Source organism: Lissotriton helveticus, chromosome 9, assembly GCF_964261635.1.
Source record: "Lissotriton helveticus chromosome 9, aLisHel1.1, whole genome shotgun sequence".
NCBI lineage: Eukaryota > Metazoa > Chordata > Amphibia > Caudata > Salamandridae > Lissotriton > Lissotriton helveticus.
The window spans coordinates 684,168,380-684,181,866 of NC_136070.1; the positions used below are offsets into that span (position 1 = coordinate 684,168,380).

Below are 13,487 nucleotides of genomic sequence, written 5' to 3' on the forward strand. Positions count from 1 at the left end.
GAGAATAGTTAAAGGACTAAAATGTGTGTCATGGAATCTGGAGCCCTAAATTGTAGTCCCAACGTACTCCCTTACTTAACCAATATGGTGCAGCTCTGAGCAAATCAGTTCAATTTCATATTCCTCAGCTATATTAACTGCGAATAGTTTCTGGTAGAGCACTGTAATTTAAGATCAAGCCTCCCTTCCATCATCTTCAATAACATGAATTGTGGTGAAAAAATAAAGTAGTGGTCAAACAATGCCACCTCTGTCTTTTCCGTTAATTGTTCCCATTGTGAGCCATTAATGGGACATGGACACTGTGAACAGAGATCCTGACATAGATACTGGACAGGAATAAAAAGGGACATAAAATGTGGAGCAGGAAGACAAAGACACGCTCAGATGGACATGATGATAAAGACATGTACAGTGGAACAGGAAAGCATTGATAGGCCCATGGGACTCACTGTCACAGACTCGCAAACCAATACTAAAATACAGGACCCTCAGGGTGGTCAGCACAGTTGATAGTGGAAACTTCATCTACTTATCTATTAATCTTGATCTTACTAGACAAAGACAATATCTATGTGTTATGAACATTTGGTGTATGGCTTTATTTCGTAGATTCAGAAGGTGCCTCTTATCTGGATGCTGTCTGTCACGTGCTTGAGGATGACAATCGCAAGGTACCATCAAGCTATTATGTGTGAACCAATCTGTGTTAAAGCAGTTTCATACCCAACACCTTAATCTAATTACAGTTTTGCACTTTTTGGATAGTGCAGTATTCTCTACTTACAAGGACCCATAGCAGTGGTATGCATACCACAGTCTGTTGATTTTCTCCAAGGCAACTCTTCCTGGAGTGGTTGGGTCATGGAACCTCCATTTATGTGTGTCTGTTCAGTGCATCCTGTGTTCCATTGTTTCCCTGTCCAAGTGGACATATCCCAGTTTTCCTGTCCTACGCACTGGTCCCTAATTGTTAAATAAATGTGTGTTAAGAAACAATTCTTTTGTGCTGTCCACGTGTTTGGTCTGTATTTCACATTCAGTTGGTCTGTGACACCCTTCACTGAAGAGGAGAGTGTTGATAATCAAATCAGGGGATTTGAAGTTTAGAATAATAATATCTGCTCAAACCTTTAACAACCGGGGAGTAAGATATTTTGTTGATGAGTCAAAGGTCTCTTCCAAGAATGTTATTTGGGCTATGTCTCAGCAAAATCCCACGAAACGTAGATCAATAGTGCAGAATAATATTCAGTGTGCACATGTGAAAAGTCAAATTGTGATATAAAAGATGTATTGTCTGCAGAGATTGGAATATATGTAACTTTCTTGACGCCATATATGTCCACAATGTGCCCAACTTCAGTGACATTGAGAAAGCAGGTAACTTCAATAACAGCATCACCATGGTCAGCATGTAAGAAAGTACAGGACATAGGCATAAGAGAAAATCGCAAAAGTAATTTTTTTTTGATAATCAACAAAACCTGTATTTCCATTACTGGGTCTCTAATGTATTCTCTTTGGGGGGTGTAATGGGTTTGTCATTTTTAACCTCATGATATAAATCCAGTTGACTTTAGATACTTGACAGTCTATCACAGAAATCAAACATGGATGTATTCTTTGGTGGTTGAAGCCATCGGGGCCAGCTTGTGCAAATATGCACCATACAGAGCCATATTAGGGACGTGAATTTTAACCCTGATACGTGGATATAGGAGACCATGACTATTTACGGTCTTGGGACCAAATGACTTCTTGAAAGTGATATGGACCAACCAAACATCAAGGTGTGGGATAATGGACTTTCAGTACTTTAACCCATTTGTTAACTGATGTCAGAGTGGGGATGGTGTAGGTTTGCTATATCCTGCGGGTGGAGTTAGAAAGAGGCCATCATTCTTCCCACAGACTACTATTGGTTGTTTTAATTCCCACAGTAGTGAAATCCACAGCCTATTTTTCAGTCTCATTTTTTGTAATCAATACCAGGTCCTGAGAGGTTCTTTGTTGATTGTAACCTACCTGGACATATTTTGCAATATTTCACCAAGTCCCAGGCACCTATTGAAGGTGTAGTCTACCTGGCATGTTTGAATATTTCCTCAATTGCACTTCGGTCAGACACTCTGTAAAAACAGTTAAATTAAATTGACTCCAGTTTTATTCTCAGAGTGTCTTAATAACCCTTTCCCAATATTTTCTATCCTCTGTGAACAAAAGGGAAGGAGAGATTGTATGGTTTCCTCACACTCCCTTGCTGCTCCCTCACCAGAATGTGGGATTTGATCCTATTTATATGCCAAAAGGGTTTCTCACTAAACATGCTTACCATTTTTTTTTATTATAGGTTATTCTTGCTACTTTAGGTTTAATATCCAGTTTAACATCCAAAGGTTATTATGATGTGAACGGAAGAGCTGTGATTGAATATGTGCTCAAAAAGTACAACCTCCTCACCAAAGAGAAAGTAAGTGGTAGATGTACATATTTGTTTAAGTGAATGTGTTAGGGAACAGCAATCGTAGTCAGTCAAAAATAAATAAGGGAACCTTTTAGCCCCCTTGTGCCCCGATGAAGCTCCTATGTCATATAATATAGATCTGCAGTGTTCCATATTTGCCCCGGGTGGTGGAATATAGACCTTGTGTCCCTCTACTTAGTTCCCATAGGCCCGCCTTGACATTCCATGTACTCCATTTGAGCCTAATGTTTCCCCACTACCACCCCAGTATGTCTTTCACCCTCCCTCGCTTTAAAGGTCTCCCTTGCTCCATATATCTGCTTACATTTGCACCTGAAATAAAAATGCTCAGACACCGTGGGAATGGCAGAGGATCCACAGCAGTGCTCACAGGCAGTGCAGAGGCCTACCACACAATCCAGCCTATGAAAGGCAACTGACCATTAGACTTTACCAGAGCTTCTAGGGTGATTGGGCAAGGCACAAGGGCATTCCGCTACTGCATTAAATGATGTCACTGACAGTGTATTATCCTGTTACATACCCTTCTTTACTGTTCAAATGCCTGACAGGGCAAACTACCAAATCCTGCGCAAAGTAGCACAAATATACTTCAAATCAATGTTTCATATCAACAATGTCTCCCAAAAATGTAGTTCCTGGTATTCTTTTGTCCTTATTAAGAGTAAAAAGTCCCATAATATAGCACATACTTCCCCATCAAGCGGTGGGGGGAGGGTGCATTAGCAGCCCAATCTCTGTGGTAAGGATGAGAGACTACCTTGAGGTGCCTGAGGTGCAATGTCTCAGGTGTAGTGTCCCATGTATCAGACACTTACATATTATAAGTGAGTCCACCAATATATCTGCTGTATATGAATGCTATACCATTCCCTGCCAAATTACTGAATAATAATACAGAGCAGAGCATGAGAGCATAACCTCATTTATACATTTTTATTTACATGTTTGAGGTGATTGTTTTTGTTTTCACATTTGAATTTAAGCCAAGAGATTCTCTTTGGCTTGCAACTTGGATTAGTAAATTGTAATGTTTTGACTCTCACATCTCTTGTCCCTCCGTAAGGAGAGAAAACATAGTGAAAATCATGTGAAAATACATGTTACTTTACTTCTTTTGCTTTCCATATTTTCACAGTGTACTAGTCACATGGATCATGAGTCTGATGTTGAGGAAGAGACCATCTGCATTCAAATCTCTCAGTTCCTCAATAAAATTGCATTACGCCATAGAAATACTGATGAGGTAAGTGAGAAGGATGTGAAACAAGGTGGGACATTTAACTAGGAGTGTAGAAAATATAAATTGCAGAATATCCAGAGAGTCCTGATTTCCCAGGTGATCTTAATTATCCTCCACCTCACATACAAGCATGTTTTAGTAAAGCTCCCTCTGCTACAGGGTTGTATGTGGGAACCATGCAGGCATTCATCACGCCTGCCTTAACAACGTGGTCTGAACCACAAATGCATGTTTAAAATGCATTCCTTTGCCACACAAGTTGTTACGATGACTTGCCTTAGGGAAAGCGCTGGACTTTGGAATAGTACAATTTACTATTCCAACTCCAGTCTGTGCAAAAGTAGGGAAAGTGTTAGATTTAAAGTCCAACACTTGTTGTAATGACTTGCATTTTTAAAAGGAAGCATTGTAAAGATGCATTTGTGGTTTGGACCACGTTTTTAAGCATGGCGTGGTTCGAGACGCGATTTAAAGGCTGTTTCCTCTGCTGTTGGGATGGAGGTCTGCTGTCCCATGCGGTCCTCATTCCCAGTGTTTGCAGCATTCGGGGAAGATTGCTAATCAAATACTACCTCATTCATTTTAATGAGGCAGGAGGTTTTGCATTCTTCTAAATAACCAGTTTGAAATGAGACTGAATGGTACATGAGTGATATTGCAAAACATTGCTACTCAATTTGCATCTAATATTTGTTATCTGCTCCATCAGTCACCAATATTTCACATCAACAGGGTCTTGCATTCCCAACAATGGCTTTGCATACTCTGGCACATTGATAAAGATAATTATATGAAGATAACAGCAGATAATGAGATCATTTGCAAAGTTCAGCTCACTTGCAGGGTTTTTGGAGAGTAAATGTTGCACACATTTTCTGCAAATAATGTCTTCATTCTCCTTGGATGCAGAGCCACAGATTGTAGCATTAAACAGGGTTGGTGCTACATGAGTGTAATACTAGGAATCTGCCTTGGACACCATCAGCAAGGAATGGTATAAGGAAGGGTAAGAATTAAATGTAACCCCATCTCCAGGAGAGGTGGATCTAGAAAATGACACATGACCTTAGGTGCCAAAAACCCTCCCACCGGGAATGACTTTTTATCTGTGGAAATAAAGCCTTATTAAATGCTAATGATACAAATAACGCATTTGCCGGTCTTTCTTGCAGGAATTTTGGAAAGAGATTGTGAGCTACATGCTGGAAGAGGACTATATTTCATCTGTGCCAGCTCTGTGCCAGATGATACTTGTTGTGGATAAACGAGCAAGCATCAACTTTCAGAAATGTGGTGAGTCTTATGCATCCCACTCATTGATACTGTGGGATTGATCATTGAAGGTGGTTAATGCTTCCTCCTCAGCTCCCCAGATCACCTCTTACATAGTCATGATATGGCATGAGGTAAAAAATCAGTCCATTAGCTCAGTAGTTGTGGTTGATTTATTATAGCATGTGGGTGTCCTTCTTTCAAATAACAGTTTTTGCTCTCCTTTTAGAGTTATACGTATCTGTGCCAATGTTGCTGCTCTCTACATACTTTTTGCAGTTAGCCAGCCATAAAGCTACTTTCCTGTTGGTTTCATCTCTTCATCTGGTTAATGCTCTCAACCCCTGTCATGCTCCTCTGCATACCTTGGAGTGTTTTTGCTCTCTTTGGAATTACTTCTGTCTGGTATGCTGATCAGACCCTTCTGGGTATGCTACCTATTTATACGCGTTTAATTTTGTTGACAGCAACAGGGGTGTATTTTATTCCTCCCTGGAGTTACTTTTAGTTATTATATTTTTCTCTGCAATGTTTCTGGTTCAACATTTTGGACCTCAGATCCAGACTAGAATACAAGTAATTGGCCCCCACTTGACTTATGGACCTGGTACACAAGGATGCCTGCTCAATGAGGGTAAGTGAAAAAAATTATTTAGACTGACTCCAAGGTTAGGAGGAAGATTTGCATCTGTGGGTGAGTACCTGTAATTGCATGCTGCATTTCCAGGGTTCCAATTAGCTCTCCTCACTCAGTTTTCTATTGGCTGTGTTGCTAAAGTGCAAGTGACCTGGACAGATGATATCATAGTCTATTTCTTTGTCACCTGTGTTACGGGGTCGTAAGCAGTAGAGAACAGGCAATATGTGCCCCTATATTGCCTGCCTCACAGGTCATTAACATTATTAGAAAATGGATATGCAAGAACATGTTCTGGAGTCCTATTTTCTTACGGGTATCCGCTGTCACAGAATGACATGGTCCATTCAGGATGCAAAGCAGGTCCACAGCTACTGCGGCATCCTCTCTTATCCCAATGAAGACTTTTGCCCCGCAATGACAGCTGCAGGGGGGATCTGTGCATGACAGCTTAGGTCATTCCTTGACAGCAACTGCTGGGGGTGGGAGGGGGAGCATTGTAACAGAGGACACAGAGGTACCTTACAACTCTAGCAGCAACCTTAGTGGTAGGGGACCTTTGCCAGTATCTGCAGTGATCTCAAAGTATCCTCATGACCTCTAGAGCATCAATGAAATGTCACCCATCACCCCACCCTCTTCTTTGTAGGTACAACTATGTGTCATAAGTGTGTGTATCAGCCATATATCTTTCTTTAGCAAGTGTTACTCAGTATTATATGACAGGAGTATGACACAGCTTCTTTCTTTTGTATCTAAACAGCTAAAGGCCTTCCAATGCGCAGCCTGTTCATCAGATTACTAGTGAGTATCACATACCACCCCCACCATATTCCACCAGATCCCTTTTCCCAAGTTATTTGCTGGCATTTCTATACAATTTGCCCATTAAGATCTTGAATTCAACTCAGCTTTTATCCATATGAATTTGATGGTTTTATTTCCAGTCAATTGCTTATCAGTACAACATACTGCTTACATTGTACCGAAACAGCCAAAATGTGAATTGTATATAAAACAAGATAGCATTTACAGATACTCTAAAGCCTAGAGAATAAGACCTGATGAAATGATCACGTTTTGAATACTTTTTTTATGGATTTTCAGGTAATTTCCTCTAATCCCCACTGGGATGTCGAAAGGGGAACCTCGGTGTTGGCTCTTCTCGAGCACCTGATTCCTGCAAACTACCCATTTCTAGTGGGACTCGCAAAAATGAAGATTCCGCCCATGATAGCATATTTAGAAGGTAAGACACCAAAGCATGAGCCAGTGAGCACACAAATTAAACAAGCACTAATGGCATTTAAACAAGCATTGACAAAGCTAATAATTCTGGTGTTTGCTGCTAGCTTTTAGGCTTTGTCACGCTTGTATTTTTTAACGGTTTTTGTACTAACCAAGATAAAAAACATATTGTCTAAAGCATAAAATATTGTTTTGGTCTTGAAAAGTCCACATTCCCATAGTAGTCCCAGGAACTAAAGAAAAATACTTTGGGTGTGAATATACTCTTTGTGTAAAAGTAGAATGTCATCACTCAGTGAAGTTAGCCTAGGGCTGATTGGCCCATTGTGAATGCTGTGGAGCACAGAAGAGAATGTGTTTGATATGACACAATAGATCCGTAAATGAGGAGGTCTGTATAAGTAAGCAACAAAAAAAAAAGAAAGAAATACACACAGTCATTTTTTGTAGCCAGCTGCTGCCATACTCCAAACCGCATAGACAGAAGCTTCATGCAAGTTCTGTGTTCCTTCCTCATGTTGACAGCATTCGTTTGCTGAAAATCAGTTAGTGACAAAGCTTCTGCAATGAAGTGCTTCAGCTGTCAGACGCAAGCTTGATCACATAATGAAGCGGTATCTTGAATCCATGTTTTAAAGTGCACATTTGCTCAAAGATTCCATGAACATAGAAAAAATAATTCTTCAATATATCCAAGGCCATCATGATTATTACACTTCTCAGATACGCAACAGGTCTTATATTTCATTTGTGACTTATTTTAACAATGTAATATCACCACTTCTTTGAAATTATTGAGCTTGAAAAAAGACCACAGGTGGCTTCAATACAAAACACATTTATTAACACCAAACGTTGTCTCTACTTTTATATTAGAAGCAGGTATTAGTCAGGGTACATGGGAGGGTAGATTAGTCTACTTAGACATAACATTGTTTGCATGAAGAGTAAGGCTGAACAGGGTATTTCACCGCAAGTAATATGTAGGAAAATGTTAGGACACTGGTTCAACCATTATTTGCAGTTAAAAGAAATGTTTTAAATGTTGCATAACTGAATTCTACTATGTGAAAATTTCAAAGTGAGGGACATTAAGAAGAGTTGGTTATATTACGTTGGTAGTAATGAATTGATATGTATTACTGTTAGGTTGCACACCCTTGTTTTCTGAAACACAAGACATATTTCAGCCTGTGTATACCAGTTATCATGCCGAAGTGTTTTTAATGTGTTTTAGGTAGATATTACTTATTATAATTTCATTTAAGTGAATTATGAAGTTGAATTATGAAGTGTTAAAATCATTTTGGTCTTGGATATAGCAAAAGAGTATTTGTCTATGTGTATGTAATTTTAGAGCAAGTATTCACTTTTTAACTCTGAACTATGATGGTGATCCCCTTTGTGATCACGGTTGCACCTGACAGCCGAAATGTTTAAGGGCAGAAGCTCTGTAATACACTGATTTAAGGAGTTAAGAGTAACATCAAGTGCACATGAATAAGTGAGGGCCTTGCAATCAATTACTAGGTGAGGCTGAACCAACAGACACATTTTTCACACTTTGAATTGTGTGATTCTACTTCTGCCAGTGCTTGGTATGTAAGCCCATGGCCTTTAAAATGCGTCTTGACGTTTACCTTTACTTACCTATATATCTTTTTTTCCAACTGCTATTTCAGCTTCAACGGAAAGAACCTTTGACTTGGCACAGTGGAAATGCATCCTTGTTTCAGTAAGGATTATTTGCTAATGAATGTCGCACATGACTCTTGACTCATTGTTTTCTTCCATAACCAGTCATTCAGAGTGAATATATGCAGATATTTAATTCACCCCTTCATAGTGCTGTTCTGCTACGTGGTTGCAATATTTTCACCATATTTCTATTGTTTCTCTGGATTATGATCCTTTCTATGACCTTGATTATGATTGGGCACAGAGGGGGAGACGCCGTACTGGGTACACAACATTTTCTTAGGATGTAATATCTATCAGCAGCATTAATAACCTCTTTGGCCCAAGTTGACACTCAGAAAATTTAAAATTACGTACTTACTGCACCTAGTCCTTGTATGTATCAGAGTGTATCCCCATGTTTTACTCAGGAAAATTACAGGCTCTGCTGTGATTAATCCATTACTCATATATTTGACTGCTGTTGCACAGGGCTAAAAATGTAGCCACAAATTGGTAATCGGGAACTATGTCTATTTTTGGATTGTATAACTTAACAACTACTGCCTAAACCACGACTTCTTTTACAACGAAGGCTAAACCACAACTTTTTCTTAACCACTACATTTTAAACCACTTCTCCCTAAACAACGACATTTTTAGTTTTAATTCCATATTCTGTTCGTGAATCTTATGCTTTTACAATTTTTAAAATGAAAGCAACACTGCCATCTCCTGACATAAACCGGTAATTTTTTTGTAAACTAATTTCTTCAACAACCTTTGCTGTATTTGATTTTAATCTATTACGATTTTAATCTTCCACGTATATTTTTTACTATATATATATTTTTTTTTTTGTGGGGGGAGTCCCCCGACACCCCCCTTCTACCCTTTCAATTGTTTTCCTAGCATGCTCCGGTGTTCTAAAAGTTGTGGTTCCATCCTTCGATGTTCCGTCGTTCGTGGATGTTACCTTCGTGGTTCAGCCTTCTTCGTTGTTCACTCTTCGTTGTTCCGGTAAGTAGTTGTTTAAACATCGTGGTTAAGGATGTTTCCCCTATTTTTGTTCCCAGAATAGTCAGAGTAGCACAAAGTTCTTTTTTTCCATGGATTGTCACAATATTTCTCTTCCTGCTCTACCCACTGCTTTTTAAAGTATCAGTATGTTCATATTATGCAGTCGGCTTGGCACATGAGCAGTGCTCCCTATCTTCGTCTGAATTACCACTCTGTCACTGTTCCAGTTCAACCTTGTGATGGCCATATAATAGCTTTCTCTATTCATCCCTTGGTCAGCCCACTACTACTTGGTTTCTTTTTAATTCCCAGACAGTCACATTAACTGTATTTTGACGAGGTCATCACACTCCACTGTGCTATTATTGTGTTCCTTGTAGGAAGGTGGAATCTGACTACATGGTTGCCCCCACTTTTTTCCTTGTGTTTTGATGGTTTTTGACCTAGTTTGGCTGGGAACCTGCTAACCAGGTCCCCAGCCTGTCTGCTTTCTCTTATGAATTGATTCCATGTACTTTAGATACATTCCAGATTGGATTCTAGGGTACCCTCATAAATCCCTAGTATATGGTATACTATGTACCCAGGGCATAGGTACCCCAGAGGCCTCCCAGGGGCTGCAGCATGTATTATACCACCCCTGGGAAGCCTTCCAAAATGACATAATGGCCTGCTACACCAGCCTGTGTAAGGTGGTATAGGCACCCCTTACTCATATATAGGTTTCCTGTATCTATCTTATCACTACACATATGTACCTATCAGTCACCCCTATGGCAGGCCTTATCAATCCTGAAGGCAGGGTGCTGGGATTGGTGTGAGAGGGTGCCCATGCATGAGCAGAGCCCCTCTGCAGCCTTCGGAATCTATCTTCCGGGGTTGCTAGTGATGCAGCCTAGACCATATACTCTTAAGTGCGGTATAACCTTGTGGCTTCACAGGACCATGTGGTTTTTGGGGTAAAAAACACCTTGGAATCATACCTCCACACCAGTAACTGGTGTGGGAGGTATGATTTCTCCATGGTAGAACCACTAGTGTGGGGCACCGGGCTACCCGGCACTAGCTTTCCTTAACCCTGGCATCACAAAATGGATGCTGCAGCCACAGACAGGAGTCAGGCCTTCTGCTGCAGGACAACACTCTGGCAGGGGAGGCCTGGACTAAAAGTTTCCTGTCACAGGGAGGTGTAACAACCTCCCAAATAGGCTTTAGTGTATTTGGGTCTGTGCAGGTGCACTCCAAGAGTGCTTTGAAGTCTGCACTCGGGGCACATTCGGTGTCCCCGTGCATAGCCCAGTTCATACCAGTTGCAGGGGCTACCAGCCCCTGCTCTGGCGCGAAACTGGACAAAGAAAATGGGTGTTGCCACCCCTATTCCTAAACACTCCCATAGGTGGGTTCCCAGAGTTTGTCTCACCCCTTCCTTGGGTATAAAGTAGGAACCCCTGACTACAGGACTTTAGATTTACCTGGACGAAACTCTGATACTAAATCCTGGAACTTCGACGATCTACATGACACTAGATGACTGAAGAATCTCCCTTTAAGTAAAGGAGTTACTCCCCTGAGTGGCAGGCACCAAAGACGCATTTGACCGGTTTGCATCTCCGAAGCTCCCTCCAGACTCCAAAGAATTTGCAACACAGGGGGTGGGTTTCCAGACTTCCCAGAGGCTAACTCGAGCTCTCAGAAAGGCTGAGACCCGTAGCCCTCATGGGGACAGTGGAACCGGAACCCCTGGACACCATGCACATTAGCAAGTGCATATGCTTTTTGGCGATCCTTGAGTCTGTGCTTTGGGTTACTTGTAGCCCAGACCCCGAGCAGCATTTCCACCAAAGATTGTTGGCCTTCACTCCACGAGTGTTCAGTGAGCCAACCCTTTGGGTTTTCTCTCGAGGTACCTTTGCGATCCCTGGTTCGTCGACCTGTGGGTCCCTGAGAAGGCAACTTTAACTTTACTTGGGCTTCCCTGGTTGCTCCAGATGTGCCCTGACTCTAAATCACTTGGTGAGTCCCCTGGACCCTGCTGATCCACAACGAAGCATATTTTCTCCTTCTGCATGGGTTGCTGTTGCTAAGGCTTGTGTTCAATCGAGCATCGATGCCGCAGCACTCGACATGCTTTGTGGGACAGCTCAAATCCAGCTCCTGGTCATCGTCTATGCCTCCGGGTCCTCGTTGCTGCAGAGTCAAGCTTCACCTCTTCGCACCTGAATCACCTGACATCGGTCGGCCTCGTCTATCATGCCCCTGTTCACTGGCAAGTGACCCAGACTCTGTCCCCTCTGCTTTCAGGTTCTTCACATTTTCAATCCAGGCTTGGATCACACCGGACACTTTCCTTCTTCATGGCAGCAGCACTTTGCAGCAGGTCGCCATTGAAAACAGCAACAATTCTCAACACCATTTGACACCTATGCACCCGGCTTCTCTGGGTGAGGTAACTTGAGTTCTACGGTGCACCTGTAGGTGATAGCCCTAGAACCCCTTAAGCCTAAAGGGGTCTGCTCAAAGTCCTCTCCTAAGTGTCCTTAAACTTTAAAATTTCAACGTGACTTTCCATATAGAAGCTAACGGAGCTCGCAGCTGTGTTCTCTCACTGCACACGTCGCCCATGGGTCCCCTGAGTCACTACCTTGGGTGGTTCCTTGGGGTCCCGGCGATTCTACAGGCTCTAGGCCTTGTGTCTAGTCAAGTCGTGGTTCTTATACCACTTTCTTAATATATGGTTTGGTCTCCCCGTGGGGCCCATTGTGTATTGTGCTATTTACTTAAGTTCTATCGTGTTTATGTTGTGTACCTGGCTAGAGAGTGTTTAGTAATCAATACAATATATATATATACATATATATATATATATATATATATATATATATATATAGGATGTATGACGTTAGAACGCATACATTGACAACGCGTACCTTTACAACGCGTTCGTAACAACGAAAGTTGTTACCACGCATTGCGCTGGGGGGGGCGCAAAATTGATTAATTTAATTTACTATTCCAACACCAGTCCCCGTGGATAGTAGGGAAGGTGTTGGGATAGTAAATTAAATCATTTACTATCCTTGAGCGCCCCCCAGCGCAATGCGTGGTAACAACTTTCGTTGTTACGCCCGCGTTGTAAAGGTATTCCGTGGTAATGCTTGCGTTCTAAATGCTGCATACCATATATATATATATATATATATATGAAAAAAACACCTCCTCTCGAAGAAAGAAGCAGGAGCCTCGACGGGGATTTAAAAAGGCAACACCCTTTATTTCAAATTGATGGCGAATGCATTTCGGCCGGTATGGCCTCATCAGCGCCTGCGGTGGTAATGACGGAAGTCCTGACGTTCGTTAATGCACCCCACCGCACTATGATAGGTGCGAGTGTCCGCTCCGCCCCTCAGAAGAAAAGTCCTCAGTATGCAGGGTCCGAGAAAATCAGTGGACTCCATTGCCCAGGATGCACCAGTACAGGAATTTATATAGCGCAAATCACCAAGCGGTTTCTAAGCGCTTGCTTAGGGAACCCGTCCTGGTATTCCCCTGTGAGATAAACCCGGCAGGGTATCCGCAAGGTGAAAGCCAGGCATCCCGCTGCGAGGGGCCGTTGTGGAGATTAAGCAAGCTATTGCCCAGAGTCGCAGAGTGTGAACCCATGAATCGAGTAGGCACCGGAGCGAGAATTGTCGAGTCTATGGACATTTTAGGACTCAAGACCCCGCCGAGCCGGGAATTGAACCCTGGTCCCGGGCTGACCTCTGCTTCCAGGTCTGCCTCCTCTAACCAGTGAGCCACACTTCTCCAGTGGCTCCCAGGTGAGTACTGCTCAGGGACGTTCATGGGAAAATCCAAGAAAATAGCAATGGGAGAGGTGCTTCTGCAAAGCGTTCATGAAAACC

At 42.0% G+C, this 13,487-nt stretch overlaps 1 protein-coding gene across 1 annotated transcript in view; it reads left to right on the forward strand.

Annotated features, from left to right (window-relative positions):
* Nucleotides 1-13,487, forward strand: part of LOC144783245 (maestro heat-like repeat-containing protein family member 1) — a 111,059-nt gene that overhangs the window by 26,915 nt on the left and 70,657 nt on the right. The window contains exons 9-15 of the mRNA XM_078662326.1: nucleotides 613-674; nucleotides 2,354-2,473; nucleotides 3,627-3,734; nucleotides 4,904-5,024; nucleotides 6,404-6,444; nucleotides 6,748-6,889; nucleotides 8,571-8,623. Coding sequence (XP_078518452.1) covers nucleotides 613-674; nucleotides 2,354-2,473; nucleotides 3,627-3,734; nucleotides 4,904-5,024; nucleotides 6,404-6,444; nucleotides 6,748-6,889; nucleotides 8,571-8,623 — 647 coding nt within the window. The remainder of the gene's footprint in view (nucleotides 1-612; nucleotides 675-2,353; nucleotides 2,474-3,626; nucleotides 3,735-4,903; nucleotides 5,025-6,403; nucleotides 6,445-6,747; nucleotides 6,890-8,570; nucleotides 8,624-13,487) is intronic.